This window comes from Styela clava, chromosome 7 (assembly GCF_964204865.1).
Source record: "Styela clava chromosome 7, kaStyClav1.hap1.2, whole genome shotgun sequence".
Classification (NCBI taxonomy): domain Eukaryota; kingdom Metazoa; phylum Chordata; class Ascidiacea; order Stolidobranchia; family Styelidae; genus Styela; species Styela clava.
The window spans coordinates 22,115,568-22,128,371 of NC_135256.1; the positions used below are offsets into that span (position 1 = coordinate 22,115,568).

General features: G+C 34.4%; 1 protein-coding gene across 2 annotated transcripts in view; it reads right to left on the minus strand.

Annotated features, from left to right (window-relative positions):
• LOC120328019 (nephrocystin-4-like) overlaps positions 1 to 12,804 on the minus strand; it is a 31,203-nt gene that overhangs the window by 9,703 nt on the left and 8,696 nt on the right. For both annotated transcript variants that reach the window (XM_039394395.2, XM_078114380.1), the window contains 13 exons: positions 12,489 to 12,685; positions 12,032 to 12,162; positions 11,065 to 11,198; positions 10,581 to 10,690; positions 10,008 to 10,096; positions 9,034 to 9,184; positions 4,795 to 4,949; positions 4,361 to 4,514; positions 3,596 to 3,780; positions 3,054 to 3,115; positions 2,320 to 2,480; positions 1,769 to 1,935; positions 717 to 877 (listed from right to left, as the gene is read on the minus strand). In XM_039394395.2, the coding sequence (XP_039250329.2) occupies positions 717 to 877; positions 1,769 to 1,935; positions 2,320 to 2,480; positions 3,054 to 3,115; positions 3,596 to 3,780; positions 4,361 to 4,514; positions 4,795 to 4,949; positions 9,034 to 9,184; positions 10,008 to 10,096; positions 10,581 to 10,690; positions 11,065 to 11,198; positions 12,032 to 12,162; positions 12,489 to 12,685 (1,857 nt within the window). The remainder of the gene's footprint in view (positions 1 to 716; positions 878 to 1,768; positions 1,936 to 2,319; positions 2,481 to 3,053; positions 3,116 to 3,595; positions 3,781 to 4,360; positions 4,515 to 4,794; positions 4,950 to 9,033; positions 9,185 to 10,007; positions 10,097 to 10,580; positions 10,691 to 11,064; positions 11,199 to 12,031; positions 12,163 to 12,488; positions 12,686 to 12,804) is intronic.

The following is a 12,804-nucleotide window of genomic DNA, read 5'->3' on the forward strand; positions in this document are numbered from 1 at the left end:
ATAATTGGCATTTCTCTACGTGCCGCACAACTTTTTCTTGTGGGCCGCAGGTTGCACACCCCTGGGTTAAAGCATTGAACTCGATCTTGCTGGAATGTAATAAGTTGGGTAGGAAAAGTCAAATTGGGAAGATTCTGATTTAAAAAAAAATAAAAACCCTTATTGTACCATTGGCTTCTTGTAAAGAGCCTTGTTCAGAGTAAAGTAAGAAAAAAACCTTACTCACAAAAAACGATGTTTCAAATTCATCATTATTCAAATGAATATTCATTATTTTTGCTCTATCAATTAAGTTGATTGGAAAATATCAAAAAACAGCAAACTATAGATAACAAGGTGTTTTATCATGTAAACGAGACAAAAAAAATTACCCTATGGCCCAATTGTATATATATATATATATATACAATACAGTTAGATATATAAGTCAACAAAAGACTATTTTAAAGCAAAATTAGTCCGAATGTAATTGGCAATATACATATAAATTTAATTATATATAGATTGCCAGGCCAACCCAAATCGTATGCTCTTATCGTGAGAACTTGGAATGGTTCGAGTTGTAGCTGTTCAAATTAAGTTGGCATAATGTCATTTCGTTTGGGTGCAATCAGAGTTAAGCACGTATAAGCCACCCCTTAGTTTGGCAACTTTTTTTTGAGTTTCAAACTTAGCTTATATGTGAGGATATACGGTACGTATCAATTACCACAAACCTGGTTGTCCATTGTATGTTTTAGCAGTAGAAACACTTCCACCAACAAATCCACATCCTGATATATCAGCAACTACAAGATGTTTCTGATTTCCATGCAAGGCAGGTAATGTATTTCCTATGTTTGAATGATTTTCCGAAGCATATCCAACATTGCCAAGCCTAGAGAATTAAATAAATAAAATACTTCTAATTTGTCTGTTGAATGTGACCAAATGTAAAGTATATTAAATATTATATAATTTTCAGAATGAATTTGGAATAGTAATTCACCATGTTTTTGGCCATCTCCATTTTTACCCAATTTGAAAACAATATCTTTGAAATGAGCAAAACACTCGAAACCAAAAACCAAATTTAAAGATGCTCACTAATCATATGACTCTACAAGTCCATTCACCTGAAGCCATTAGCTGTATAGACAACTACTCTTATACAAAAATATTTTATATAAAACATTTTAAAAACAAAAAGTGCACCATGGCAATAGTGCTAAAAGTATGGCAATACAAAAAGGGGTGCTCACGAAGTATGCGAACCAAGATGGTGGACATCGGAACGTAACATGGGTAACAGGTTAGGGTTAGGCGATAATTTTTTCCAATTTTCCTTATTTTAGTCCTATCATCAGTTCGAAGACTAGCCAAGAGCCTCCCGTAGTATTTATACCTAAAATTATGGCCTAACCCTAACCCTAGTACACATATTACATTACGATGTCCGCCATCTTGGTTCGCATACTTCGGGAGCCCCCAAAAAAGGTATGTCAATACAACTAAAAAAGTCAAGTAAATGTAAAAAGGGGTAAGACGGATGAAATCATACATTCGAGGCATGAAATCTTATCCTTAATTTTGAATCTCAAAAATCACCAGTAAATTTAATGTGCAAGTACATGTATACATGTACGTAGAACTTGATTAATATAACTTTTTTATACCTATATCTACTTTATAACTAATTTTATGAGGAAAAGATTTTTTTTTATTTCGTGAAACAATGCCATAAAAATTTTAAAGTACTAAAGTGATCATATATAACACTCAGTCATACCTCATATGTAATTTTCCTCTATGTGTCAGTGTCATACCGAGAGGTCTTACATCACCTCCAGATGATAAGTCTCCTGTAATCGTGGGTATTGTATCAGTGTGCTCGGAGTACACAACGTCCAATTCATGATTGACAGCTACTGCCTGTCTGCCTTGTCGAAGCAAGTGCTGAAGAGAACAATTTTGTGAGAGTAATTAAAGATTCAACATAAAAATCCTCATAAACTGGACTGTAGAGTATGAGAAAATTCACAAATATACATCAGACATCAAACTCTGAGTCATTTGAAAGCCGACTTCGGCTAAACTTAACCAAAACCATTGGCATAGGCAACTTCAATAATCTGACGAGAATTCATAGTCAACTTGATGTTTTCTTTAAGTTTCTGTCAGAAATTTTGATTTTGAATATCACCATTAAATGTCTATAATTCAGACTCTGACGGATTCAACTCCAGCAACTCACTCTTGCGAGTTTATAAATATGACTCCGGAACATAGAACATATCATAGAAGAATCAAAAAATAAATTATGTGGTATAAGATTATTACTTTCAATGGTACAGATAACATTCCAATCAGCATCAAAGAATCCCCATCCCATATATCAATATGCAATGTGTGAGTACGTAAGTATGTTAAAAACGATGAAGTTTCTCCAGGATTCATATTAGATGGATCTATGTAGTATCTTATCTCCAGACCAGGTCGACCTAAATATTGTGTTTAAAATACTTGTAGCTTTAGTTATTGCATAGTTCATCGGCGGCGAGTTTCTAAAGACCATGCAAATATTTCTATTGAGAAGCGGCAATTTAAAATATTGAAAATGCAAAATTTAAAATGACATAGACACCACATTAAATAATCTCCCAGCAACAAGACTAAGTATAGAATATTGCCCCTTATTTGATATATGAATAAACCAATGAACACAGTTTTTGTTCAAGGACAAGCAGATGCGTGCCAAACTTTTTTGCTGCCGAGGGCGAGTATCTGATAATGGTGCTCCTAATACTTAACAATTAGGGGAACAAAAAAAATGTTGTTATACACGAGAATGAATAAATTAAAGAAGTAATAAAGTAAGAATGAAATGTTTGTAGTATCAATTGAATCATTAACCTAAGCATTAAACTTGTATGTATAACATGTTATAACACAAACTCTGCAGCTCGGATTTGCTGCCCCCTCCAACATTCTGCTTGGGGTCACGACCCCTATGGGCTCTCCTGTGAGTAAGACAATAATATGCAAAAGATACTGTTGTAACAAAGTAAGGCTACCTTTATCCAGATGCTCTCCTGCTTCTATCTTTCTCAGAACAAAAGGAAGATTTGAGGAATATCTATAAAAAGAAGTGAATATCAAAGAATTCCAAAAATTCATACAATGGAATGTTTTAAAAAATCCATATATTCCGTACAAGATTTATTTGGAACATATTCTAAAACATAACTTTTGAGCAAAGCTTTATAGATTAGAAAAATTTTTGGGTAAAATAATACATAAACATAAGTTCACATGTTTTGTTAGTGAATTATTGATTCGAAACCAGTCATTGATAAAATATAATTTATTAGTAAGAAAGGATCAGGTTCAGGAAAATTTCTCACTACTGTGTTTCGTATTTTAAGAATAATTACCTATACAGTGCATTTATATTTTCAATGGATTATTACCACAATTAGAATAAACTGAATAAATGCCAGGGTTGTGCTCGGGAACCATTATGATGTAATAATAGGTGCGTAATAATATTTTGTACCAGATTTTTCCCCTTTTTACAATGATTGGGTTTAATTTTTTCCGATAAGCAAATACCAACCTTTTTACACTTTTTTCGTCAACAGAATCCGATTGTTTCGTCAAACTCATTCTATTTGTAGTAACAGGTTGAAAACGATAAAATTGAAACGAACAGAATATTGAATTAATATCTGGTGGTTTGGATTCACCGGGTCCAGGTTGAGGTTTTCCAAAGGCAAGAAATTGAATGATGATTTCATTTGTCTGTGAAGAAACAAAAGACTTAAAATTAGGTTCTATTATACGACGCTCATCCACATGTCTCCCTCTGAACAAAGCCCTATACAAGCATTTATTGATATCTCATGAACTTTTTCATTTTAAAGGGCCGAAATCCTATAGAAGAATACTTTTTATTGCATCTCTCGGCAAAAAGACTTTAATTTAAATTGCTAATCTACGATCCTCCCATTATTTGACCAACAGTATTAACGAGCCCAAAACAAACCAAATGTGCAATGCAGATTACAAATTAAATCATGTATATTCCTAGGGGAAATACAGAAAACCTATTATGCATACATGAGTAAGGTTGACACTTATGGATACATTTTTTTTCGAATCTCGAATCAATAATTTTCAAATCTAATCTTTCCAAATTTGAATTCGTTAAGCTTTTTTTTTATTTTTTATTGCATGTGTAGGTTTGCCCGAAGTCACAAAAAAAACAAGCCCAAATCTAGATCCGAATCCATATATCTGATTCTAATCGCCTCGAAAAAAATGGGGTTCAAATCGATCAGTAAATCCAAAAGTGGCATCCCTATATATAAGTATAAATCACCTGCAAAACATCAGAAACATCTCGAGATATATCAATGTCATCCACTATATCACGAACATCGATTAAATCAGGTGGATTACCATGGCGATCTAATATATCAGGAAATCCAGCAGAATACATTCTTGCATACGATGCTCTTGACATTCCAGGAGTCCTAGAGACAAAAAGTAAGCTACTGATTTCTGTAAAACATTTTTTTGCTGTTAACATCAATATAAAACTGAACAAAGATTTAAATTCAGGTAAACTAAGCAGAAAATTAATCATTCCTAATAAATAACACAGTATAATATGGAAACCACAATTAGATCAGCTTTAGTAAAAAACCTATAAGTTCCAAAAGCTAATGAACTATCAAAATTGACAAGCTTATGGAAAGATCATAGAAAACTGTCACAAAGTTGTTACTAAAACTGGTAAATGAAGGTACATACCTTTGAGCAACTGGTAATATAGGTGGGGCATGTATGGGTGGAAGATCACCTTCCATTTCAAGATGAGTTACTTCTACATTATAAACATTTCCTGCTATAGATTGTGTCATAGCATGTTCTTGTGAAGATTCTTGATGATGGAAAACAGGTTTGGGCTGAGAATGTTCAATATATTATTATTACAAGGAACAAAAAGTACAATACACAATACCCTAGTACAGGGGTGGCCAACCTTTCACATACCATGCGCCACGTTTTAAACATAATGTTTCAGATGCGCCGTAAATCTCTTGTATTCCCACGCCTAATGTCCGCGTCTTGTTGAAATTATATAAATCTATGATACACACACATATATACACACGTATATGTAGTTTTTACAATTTACAACTTCACATGAATAGAAATTAAGCAAGGAAGTATAATGAATAAAACTGATCAATTTTAAGTACCGCCTTTATGAGACTTTTGCTGCTGTTTTACTTTCGCCAGTTTTTTTATTCTTGGAGTTAAGTTTGTTACTGAGAGGAGCAGTGCATTCTTCAAATTTAAATCTGTAAGTCTTGACCTCGCTTTGCTTTTAATTAGTTTCATGGCAGAAAATGTTTGTTCACATCTATATGTCGTTCCGAAACGACATATAAAACCCTGGGCAAATTTTCTCAGTTCTGGAAAATTTTCACGGGGTAACGATTGCCAGAACTTGATCATGTCAGATGCACTTGGGACTGAAGAAAGCTCATCAAATTTAATTTTCAATGATGGATGAGTTTTCAAGTCAATTAGTTCCAATTGTATATTGCTTGGCATCTTCATTATGGTTAGTTAGTTCACTAAGTGAAAATGGGTTTATAAAACAAGTATAGAGTCTTCTTCTTTTGAAATATCATGAAAACGACTTTCAAATAACTCTTGCAATAACTTGATTTTTTCTGTGTATATTGCCAAATTGCCATTACCAGCAGCACATTCACGGTGTTCTTTTATGTGAGGTACTATTAAGAAGTAAAGTTAGGCGTAATATTGTGACAACAGGCCCTTAGTATCAATCTCTACTCCACTCTACCCTCGATTCTAATTGGCCTTTGCTAATCAGCTGTTTGGCCTAGCGTCGCGTGATTTGACTCCAGGGGCTTCTTCGAGATTAGTACTTGCGTCACAGCAAGCGATTTTACGCTTCGCTTTTGTTGACAACGGTCATTTGAAATTTGGATGGAAAAGGTGGTATTTAGGGGTCATTTTCACCATGTTGTGGGTCGATTTATAAGAAATTTTTTAGGCTTGGGCAATTCAACTGGTTGTTCAATGGTTATTGGGAGATATTTGGGAAGTCTGGACAATGGAAAATCCATGTTTCAAGCTGATAAATGATGATTTTCTATTTTTCCAGAAGTTCTGAATTTTTTACTTCAGTAGGGAAAAAATAGTAAATTTTACTAATTTTTGCTAAAAGTCTAGAATGAATGTCATCAAGTCCATCCAAAAGCTAACGTCGATAATCGCCTGTTGTTTCTAATTCCAACAAGCCGTAAGTGGGCGACGTGGAGTAAGAAGAATAGGTTTTAGATACAATCAAAAGTCACCATGTAAATCGCAAAAAAACGGCTTGGCGTGGAGAAGCCAAGTGCAATTAACAATTTTGGCATGAAAAGGGTTAAAGATGCAATGCGCCACCTCTAATCATGCAATGCGCCACGTTTGGCGCATGCGCCATAGGTTGGCCACCCCTGCCCTAGTACATAGGTTCTCAAAGTGCTCCATACGGAGCCCCAGGGCTCCGCGAGAGAAACCCAGGGGCTCCGCGAGCTATTGGATTACTTTTAAAAATACTGACTAGTTTTGTAACTGTTCAAAGAAGCAATAACAGCTTTGATAAAATCTGACAACAATATAACCTCGAAATATGGCAAAGAGGCGTAATTAAAAAATGACATTATTTATAAGCAGAAGCGTGGCCAGGATTCTTAAGAGAGAGGTGGTTCAAAATTGGAATCGGAAATTTCCGCGCAACATTCTTCGCGATTAAAAAAAGGGATAACGAGATTTCTGTTGTGTTGCGAGATTTCTTACTCACGTTTGATTCGAGATTACTATTAGGATTACTAAAATGAAATAATACTATTCTAAAATAACATAAAATATGTGATAAACTGCCAACTATAAATAAATTGGAGTCGTATTTTTGCGATCTTGAGATTTGTCAAACTTGATTTGTTCTTTTGCACTTAAGATTATTAAAATCTTAATGTCTGGGCAAAATACGAACAATTGAAATTTATTTTATTGCATTCGGCTCCGTCGGTAGTTTCAGAATGAAAAAAGGTACATCGCAGATCGCGCGCACAATTGATTGCGTGCGGCTCTGTCGGTAGTTTGAGAATGGGAAGAAAGGTACATCGCGCGCACAATTGACTGTGTTTCGATTTCGCAGTTTCTACGAAGAAAACCTAACATAACACCAAATTTTGTGATTTACAATGTCTATAAAAGCGTTTTCAATCTGAGGTGAGTCTGCTGAAACCAAACGTGTGATCTTCCATTTTAAGTTTTAGTTTTAATATTTTAGAATGCCGCTTGGCAATCAAGAAATTTGAGTTGCGGATTTACGTTTTTATTAATTATTATTTTTAGCATTTTGTCGCCGATGACTATAATATGGTAACATGTTTTTCACATTGAACTCATAATTCCCCACAAGAACAGAAAAGCAATTAACGTCGTCATTGTGTAACGATACATGTATATGCCGAGAGAAATTTTTGATTTAGGGAGAATAAACACCGGCGTAACGAGGTTTAAAGGTTCAAAAAAATGCCATGCTGACAAAAAAATTCGACGATTGTAACAAAATTCAATGGCGCACGTTATAAGCGGCCTTTCAAGTCTCCTAAAAATGTCAAACGGTAAAAGATTCGACCCTTAATTTATTCATATGTTTGTCAAGTGTCAGATTTACAGCTTTAGTATATATAATTTATGTTTGAAATTTAGAAATAATTATGACTTGTATTAACCCTATTAAAAAGGTTCAGCATTTAAATTAGGTAAAGTACTTTTAACTTGCTCAGGAATATTAATCTGAAAGTAACAATTTTAACATTTCTTTTGGGGCTCCGTGAATAATAGTCAACCTTTTCAAGGGCTCTGCAACACCAAAAGTTTGAGAACCCCTGCCCTAGTACATTGGGCAACCTTTAATACAGTAGGGCCAGATAGAAATACCTGGGTGACACTGCGGACCACACCTTAACACGGGCTATTTAGTTTTGATTATTGACTTGTGACATGCGCTGTTTGCACAATCTAGCTAATAAGGCATTGTGAGGTAATGGGCATAGATAATAAATTGGGCTCAGGTATAAGCTTTTCAACTCAAAGGGATTGGAATTACTCGTTTCGCGAGGCGCAATCATTAAAAATTGGCACTTCTCGGCAGGCTGCACAATTTTTCCTTGAGGGCCGCATTTGGGAGGTTGCACACCCCTGCCCTAGTACATCCAGATTTTATATTTTAGAGACAACAAGAAGTTTCAGTCATCCAAATTGTATTGCACTGAAAATGTTTGAAAAAATATCGGCCAAATTTTCATTTTACTGGAAAACTTCCAGCTTGTATAGCTGTCAGCTTCTTAGTGTTTGGATGGTTGTACGATAGCTTGCTTGCTACTTTTGATGTCATTGAGATAGATTGATGTCATTGAGATAGAAGTGCAGTTCATTGATTGAAGAGTTTTGAAACCAGCTTTGTATTTACTAAATAGATACGGTGATAGTTTGTGTCCAACATAGCTAGAATTTGCACTGAACTTGCACAGGGCCATAACATTCTAATGAATCTAGTTCAATGAAATATGACAGTAGTTGTCTGTAAATAAGTTCTGATAAAAATTTTATTTTATGTATTAAATAACTTAAAATGATGAAAACTAATGAACTTACTGAAGCACAAATGTGATATGCTAGAATACAAAACTAAATTGTGCAGTGGACATGGCAAAAACAGAATTTAGATACAAAAGGTCTTATCTGATTTCCTCACCCAAAATAAATGAATCATTTACTAGGACTTTAGGCTACATGAATAACCAACCTTTAGCTGCATCTGCAAATTCCATTCTTTCATATTTATACCACACAAAACGAAAATTAATCATTTTTAAAGTGAATTTGGGTTAATAAATTAAAAAATAATAGATGTACCAAAAAATATTGGGTAAATAAAAAATTCTCAATACTAACAATTGAAGACGGTATTCTTGCTATCATAGGAGAACTACTAGGTAGAGGAGGTTTAGCAGACACATTCGGTGAACGAGGAACTTCAGATCCTGATGTTATATAGATGGAACTATCCGATTGTATTGGTGAATCAGAAGTTAAAAATCTAAACCTGAAAAAAGAAATCTGGGTTAATAATGCAATTTTCTTACATGTTGATTAAAAGTATACAGAGGAGATAATTTTCACCTATATCTATTTTTTTTAATGAGATTTAGATGAGTTTTCTACACCTTCATTTTAAATAAAACTTCACATGTTAACTTGTGTGTTCTCATTTACATTTTGTCCAGGTGATTGTCTTCCAGGGATAACTGTGCTTTGATTCTATTTCCCACTCTTTAACTGACCGATGGTCAGCAGGATGCAATGGCATTGTGGGTAAAACCACTGAAGCATGCTTCCTGGGTAAAAAGACTGTCCTGCTGGTCTCCAGAGTCATTCAATACTTTGGTAAAACAGAGGCGACATGTGTCTTATGTCTGACTTTATATTTTGTTATTTGTGGTGATAACTGAACTGCTTATAAGTATCGCTTGTGTTCAATAAAACAATAATTTACACCAGTCTGTGGTCCTCTTTCATAGACTCAGTATTGAAAGCTCCCGGCTCTTCTATGAAATTCCTAATTGTAATTCTAACGAGTTTTCATCAGGTATTTTATGGGCCATGCCACAAGTCTACAAACAGACGCAAAGAAAATAAATGCATTACAGTCAGGTAAATGAACAAATAAAGATTATTATTATTACATTCATAGTCCATGGCCCCTAGGAGAGCCAAGGGCCCAGTTTCAAAACTCTGCTTCAAAAAGCCACTGAAATGAAAAGATCCATTATATTTGGCTGGGGGGACGGATAGATATGGACAGATAACTAGCAACACCAATGTAGTAAAGGTCTCTCAAAGTTTCGAACCATTTGAAACAACATTACCTCAGTTTCCCCATCTCTGCGTTTTGTTGATCGGTCAAAATATTACTTGTATAAAACAAAACATTGTCCGGATTCTTTTCCATTCCTCCCTAGAAGAAATAAATAAAAAATGCCGCAATTAATACGAGTAAACAGGGTGTCCATGAAGTCCCTTCACAATTTCAATTTTGTTATGAAGTTAGTTCTTAACATATCTTAACCGGGTTTGTTGTTTTTTAATCAGTAATTTTTTTTAAGTATTTTTACTTCTTCAATACAAAAGTGCCAACGATGAATGGTATCGATAAACTCCCTTTGCAATTGCCAAAAAATTTTAAGACTTTATGGACAACCTATATTACCTCTGATTAAAGATATCAATCAAGAATATGGGTTAGTGTCAACTGTCAATAGCAAATAAACCATTCATTGCATTGAATTTTGCAGTTTGTGCGAAGAGTGCTTCAAAGGTATAGGTATCGGATGTTGCATACTACATCAAAAAATAATAAGAAATCCAAGCTTAATAGCTTGAGCCAAAGTAGGTATTTGGTTGAAATATTAAATTTCAAAAGTGAGAAATAAAATGTTCACCTGTAATGTCAATGTTATAAAATTATCTGTAGACTGTTGGGCGAATGGGCACCAAGCTGTCCATCTGACTGACATTGAAAGAGGCTGAGAACGTATCGATCCTGCTGATCCTATAGTAAAGAAATAAAAGTTTCACTTCTGAGCCGATTTCACACTTCACTTTGAACAAGGATGTATACAACAACCACCAACAAGAAAATTGTTTCCTCCTAGTTCAGTATTAACTTTAAAAAAAAAACTTGAGAATTTTAAATTTTTAACCCGTGATTCTTGCATAGTTAGGTCCAATTCTCTGACAATTGAAACATTGCGTTGCAATATAATGTTTAATCCATATAACTCAAATTAAATTCTCTCAAATCAAATTACATCAAATTTGTTGGCAGTCGAATTGAAGCCAAGACTTGAGGATCAACTCTAACAGCATAGTCAAGTTATCGAATTAATCTTATCTTATTACAACATATTTTTGTTATAAAATTACCTTTAACAACAGCTTGTGAAGTATAAGGAAGAGCGAATAAATATTCAATTTGCATAACTACCGCAAGTCCAGGATCCACTACCATCTCATCTAATTGTACTCGACTTCGAAGTACTAGACATGTTGATTCAGTGCTGAAAGAAATATTATTAGAATGATTCAGGCTGTCAAGGCATGTCCTAATTCAGCTAGTATAAAAGTCTGTATATTGGCCAATACAATATTCCAGATCAGTCAACTATTGAAATATCAATTTCACAACAAGTCTAGTCACACGACACTCCTTTATTACCTAGAATCAAAGTCCAGGTCAGTAAATTTCCTCTTACAAGGACTAAAATAGTTGAACTATACAGGTTATTTACACATTTTATAAGTTTCTGATTTCAACCAACTTGACACTAATGCCCTTCATTTCATTTAACGATGTTTTCAAATTGTAATCTCCAAACATAAAATAATTATTTATCAAAGCGTTTGCTAATTTTGACAGTGCTGTAGACACAAGTAATTTAAAAAACAAGAATTGCCTTACGTATTTTTGAGGTTTTATACAAGTGAAGATATAACTTATTATAACATAAAATATGTGGTTCGCTCCAAATCGATGTGATTCGCTCCAAATACGGCCCCAAACAAGCAGCCACTGCACAGCCATCTAATCATATGTAAGAAGCTACTTTTTAACTGGAAGGACTGGACTCTTTCCAGTTCAGCACAGCATACCCAATTCATTGCAGCCTGGGTAAGGTGGGGGGGAAGGGATTTGAACCTGAGATGTGTAACCTGCAATGCCAACACAGTTAAGCCCTAATTTAACCCTAATTTTTGACTAACCGCCGGATCATCACACCCGCCAACGTGATAACATATAACCAATGTTTTAATTTGTCAAATTATTAAGGGCCTGATCGAACCTTTCCTCCTTGACTATATACTTACTATAAACCTTTTTTCGAATACTCACCTGGCGACATTGCTGGTATCTTTTCGTTTTCCTCGTCCAAAACTTCCCAACCTTGCACCCATAATTGCTTCAGGTTCTAGTTGAGCAAATTGAGGTTTTTGAATATAACAGTATCCATTATGTACACCAACCTGAAAAAAAAAAATAGAACGATATTTGAAACTTATATGTCTAAGCAATCTTGGGAATTGTATATTTTTTTGAACAGAAACATCTTCATAAAATTGGAATTCCATAATGCAAGTGGTGATAGAGCAGTGGTTCCCAAAGTTGATTGACCAGGGGCCGAAATTAAAAGAAGTGGAAGGATATATGCAAGCCAGAAGAAAGAAGCGCCCACAATGGGGCTGAAACCGATACCGGTGCATATATTCAAGATGCCGATATAATTAACTTGTTATGAATATACACCTGCTTAAACTGTGATTAAAGTATAGGATACAATTTACGAATTTACCATTAATCTCCTTTCAGTGATTGTGACAGTTTTTCCATCATCTTCAGCTTTGTCCTTTTTCAAACGATCTTGATTTATTCTCGAACAAAGTTGTGATTCGAACTTATCAACGGACATTGATCCAAAATTTAATGCAAGTGTGTCAAGATAGCATGTTTGATGAGGAAGACATTTTGGTTTCAGATAATGATCTGGTGCTAAAGTAAATTGGAAAGAAATAAATTTTTAACAAATTTAAAAACTCAAGATTTTGCGAAACAGAGAAATTTTTCTAATGAGAAAGCAAAATTGTAGCAATATGATCACTGATATGTTA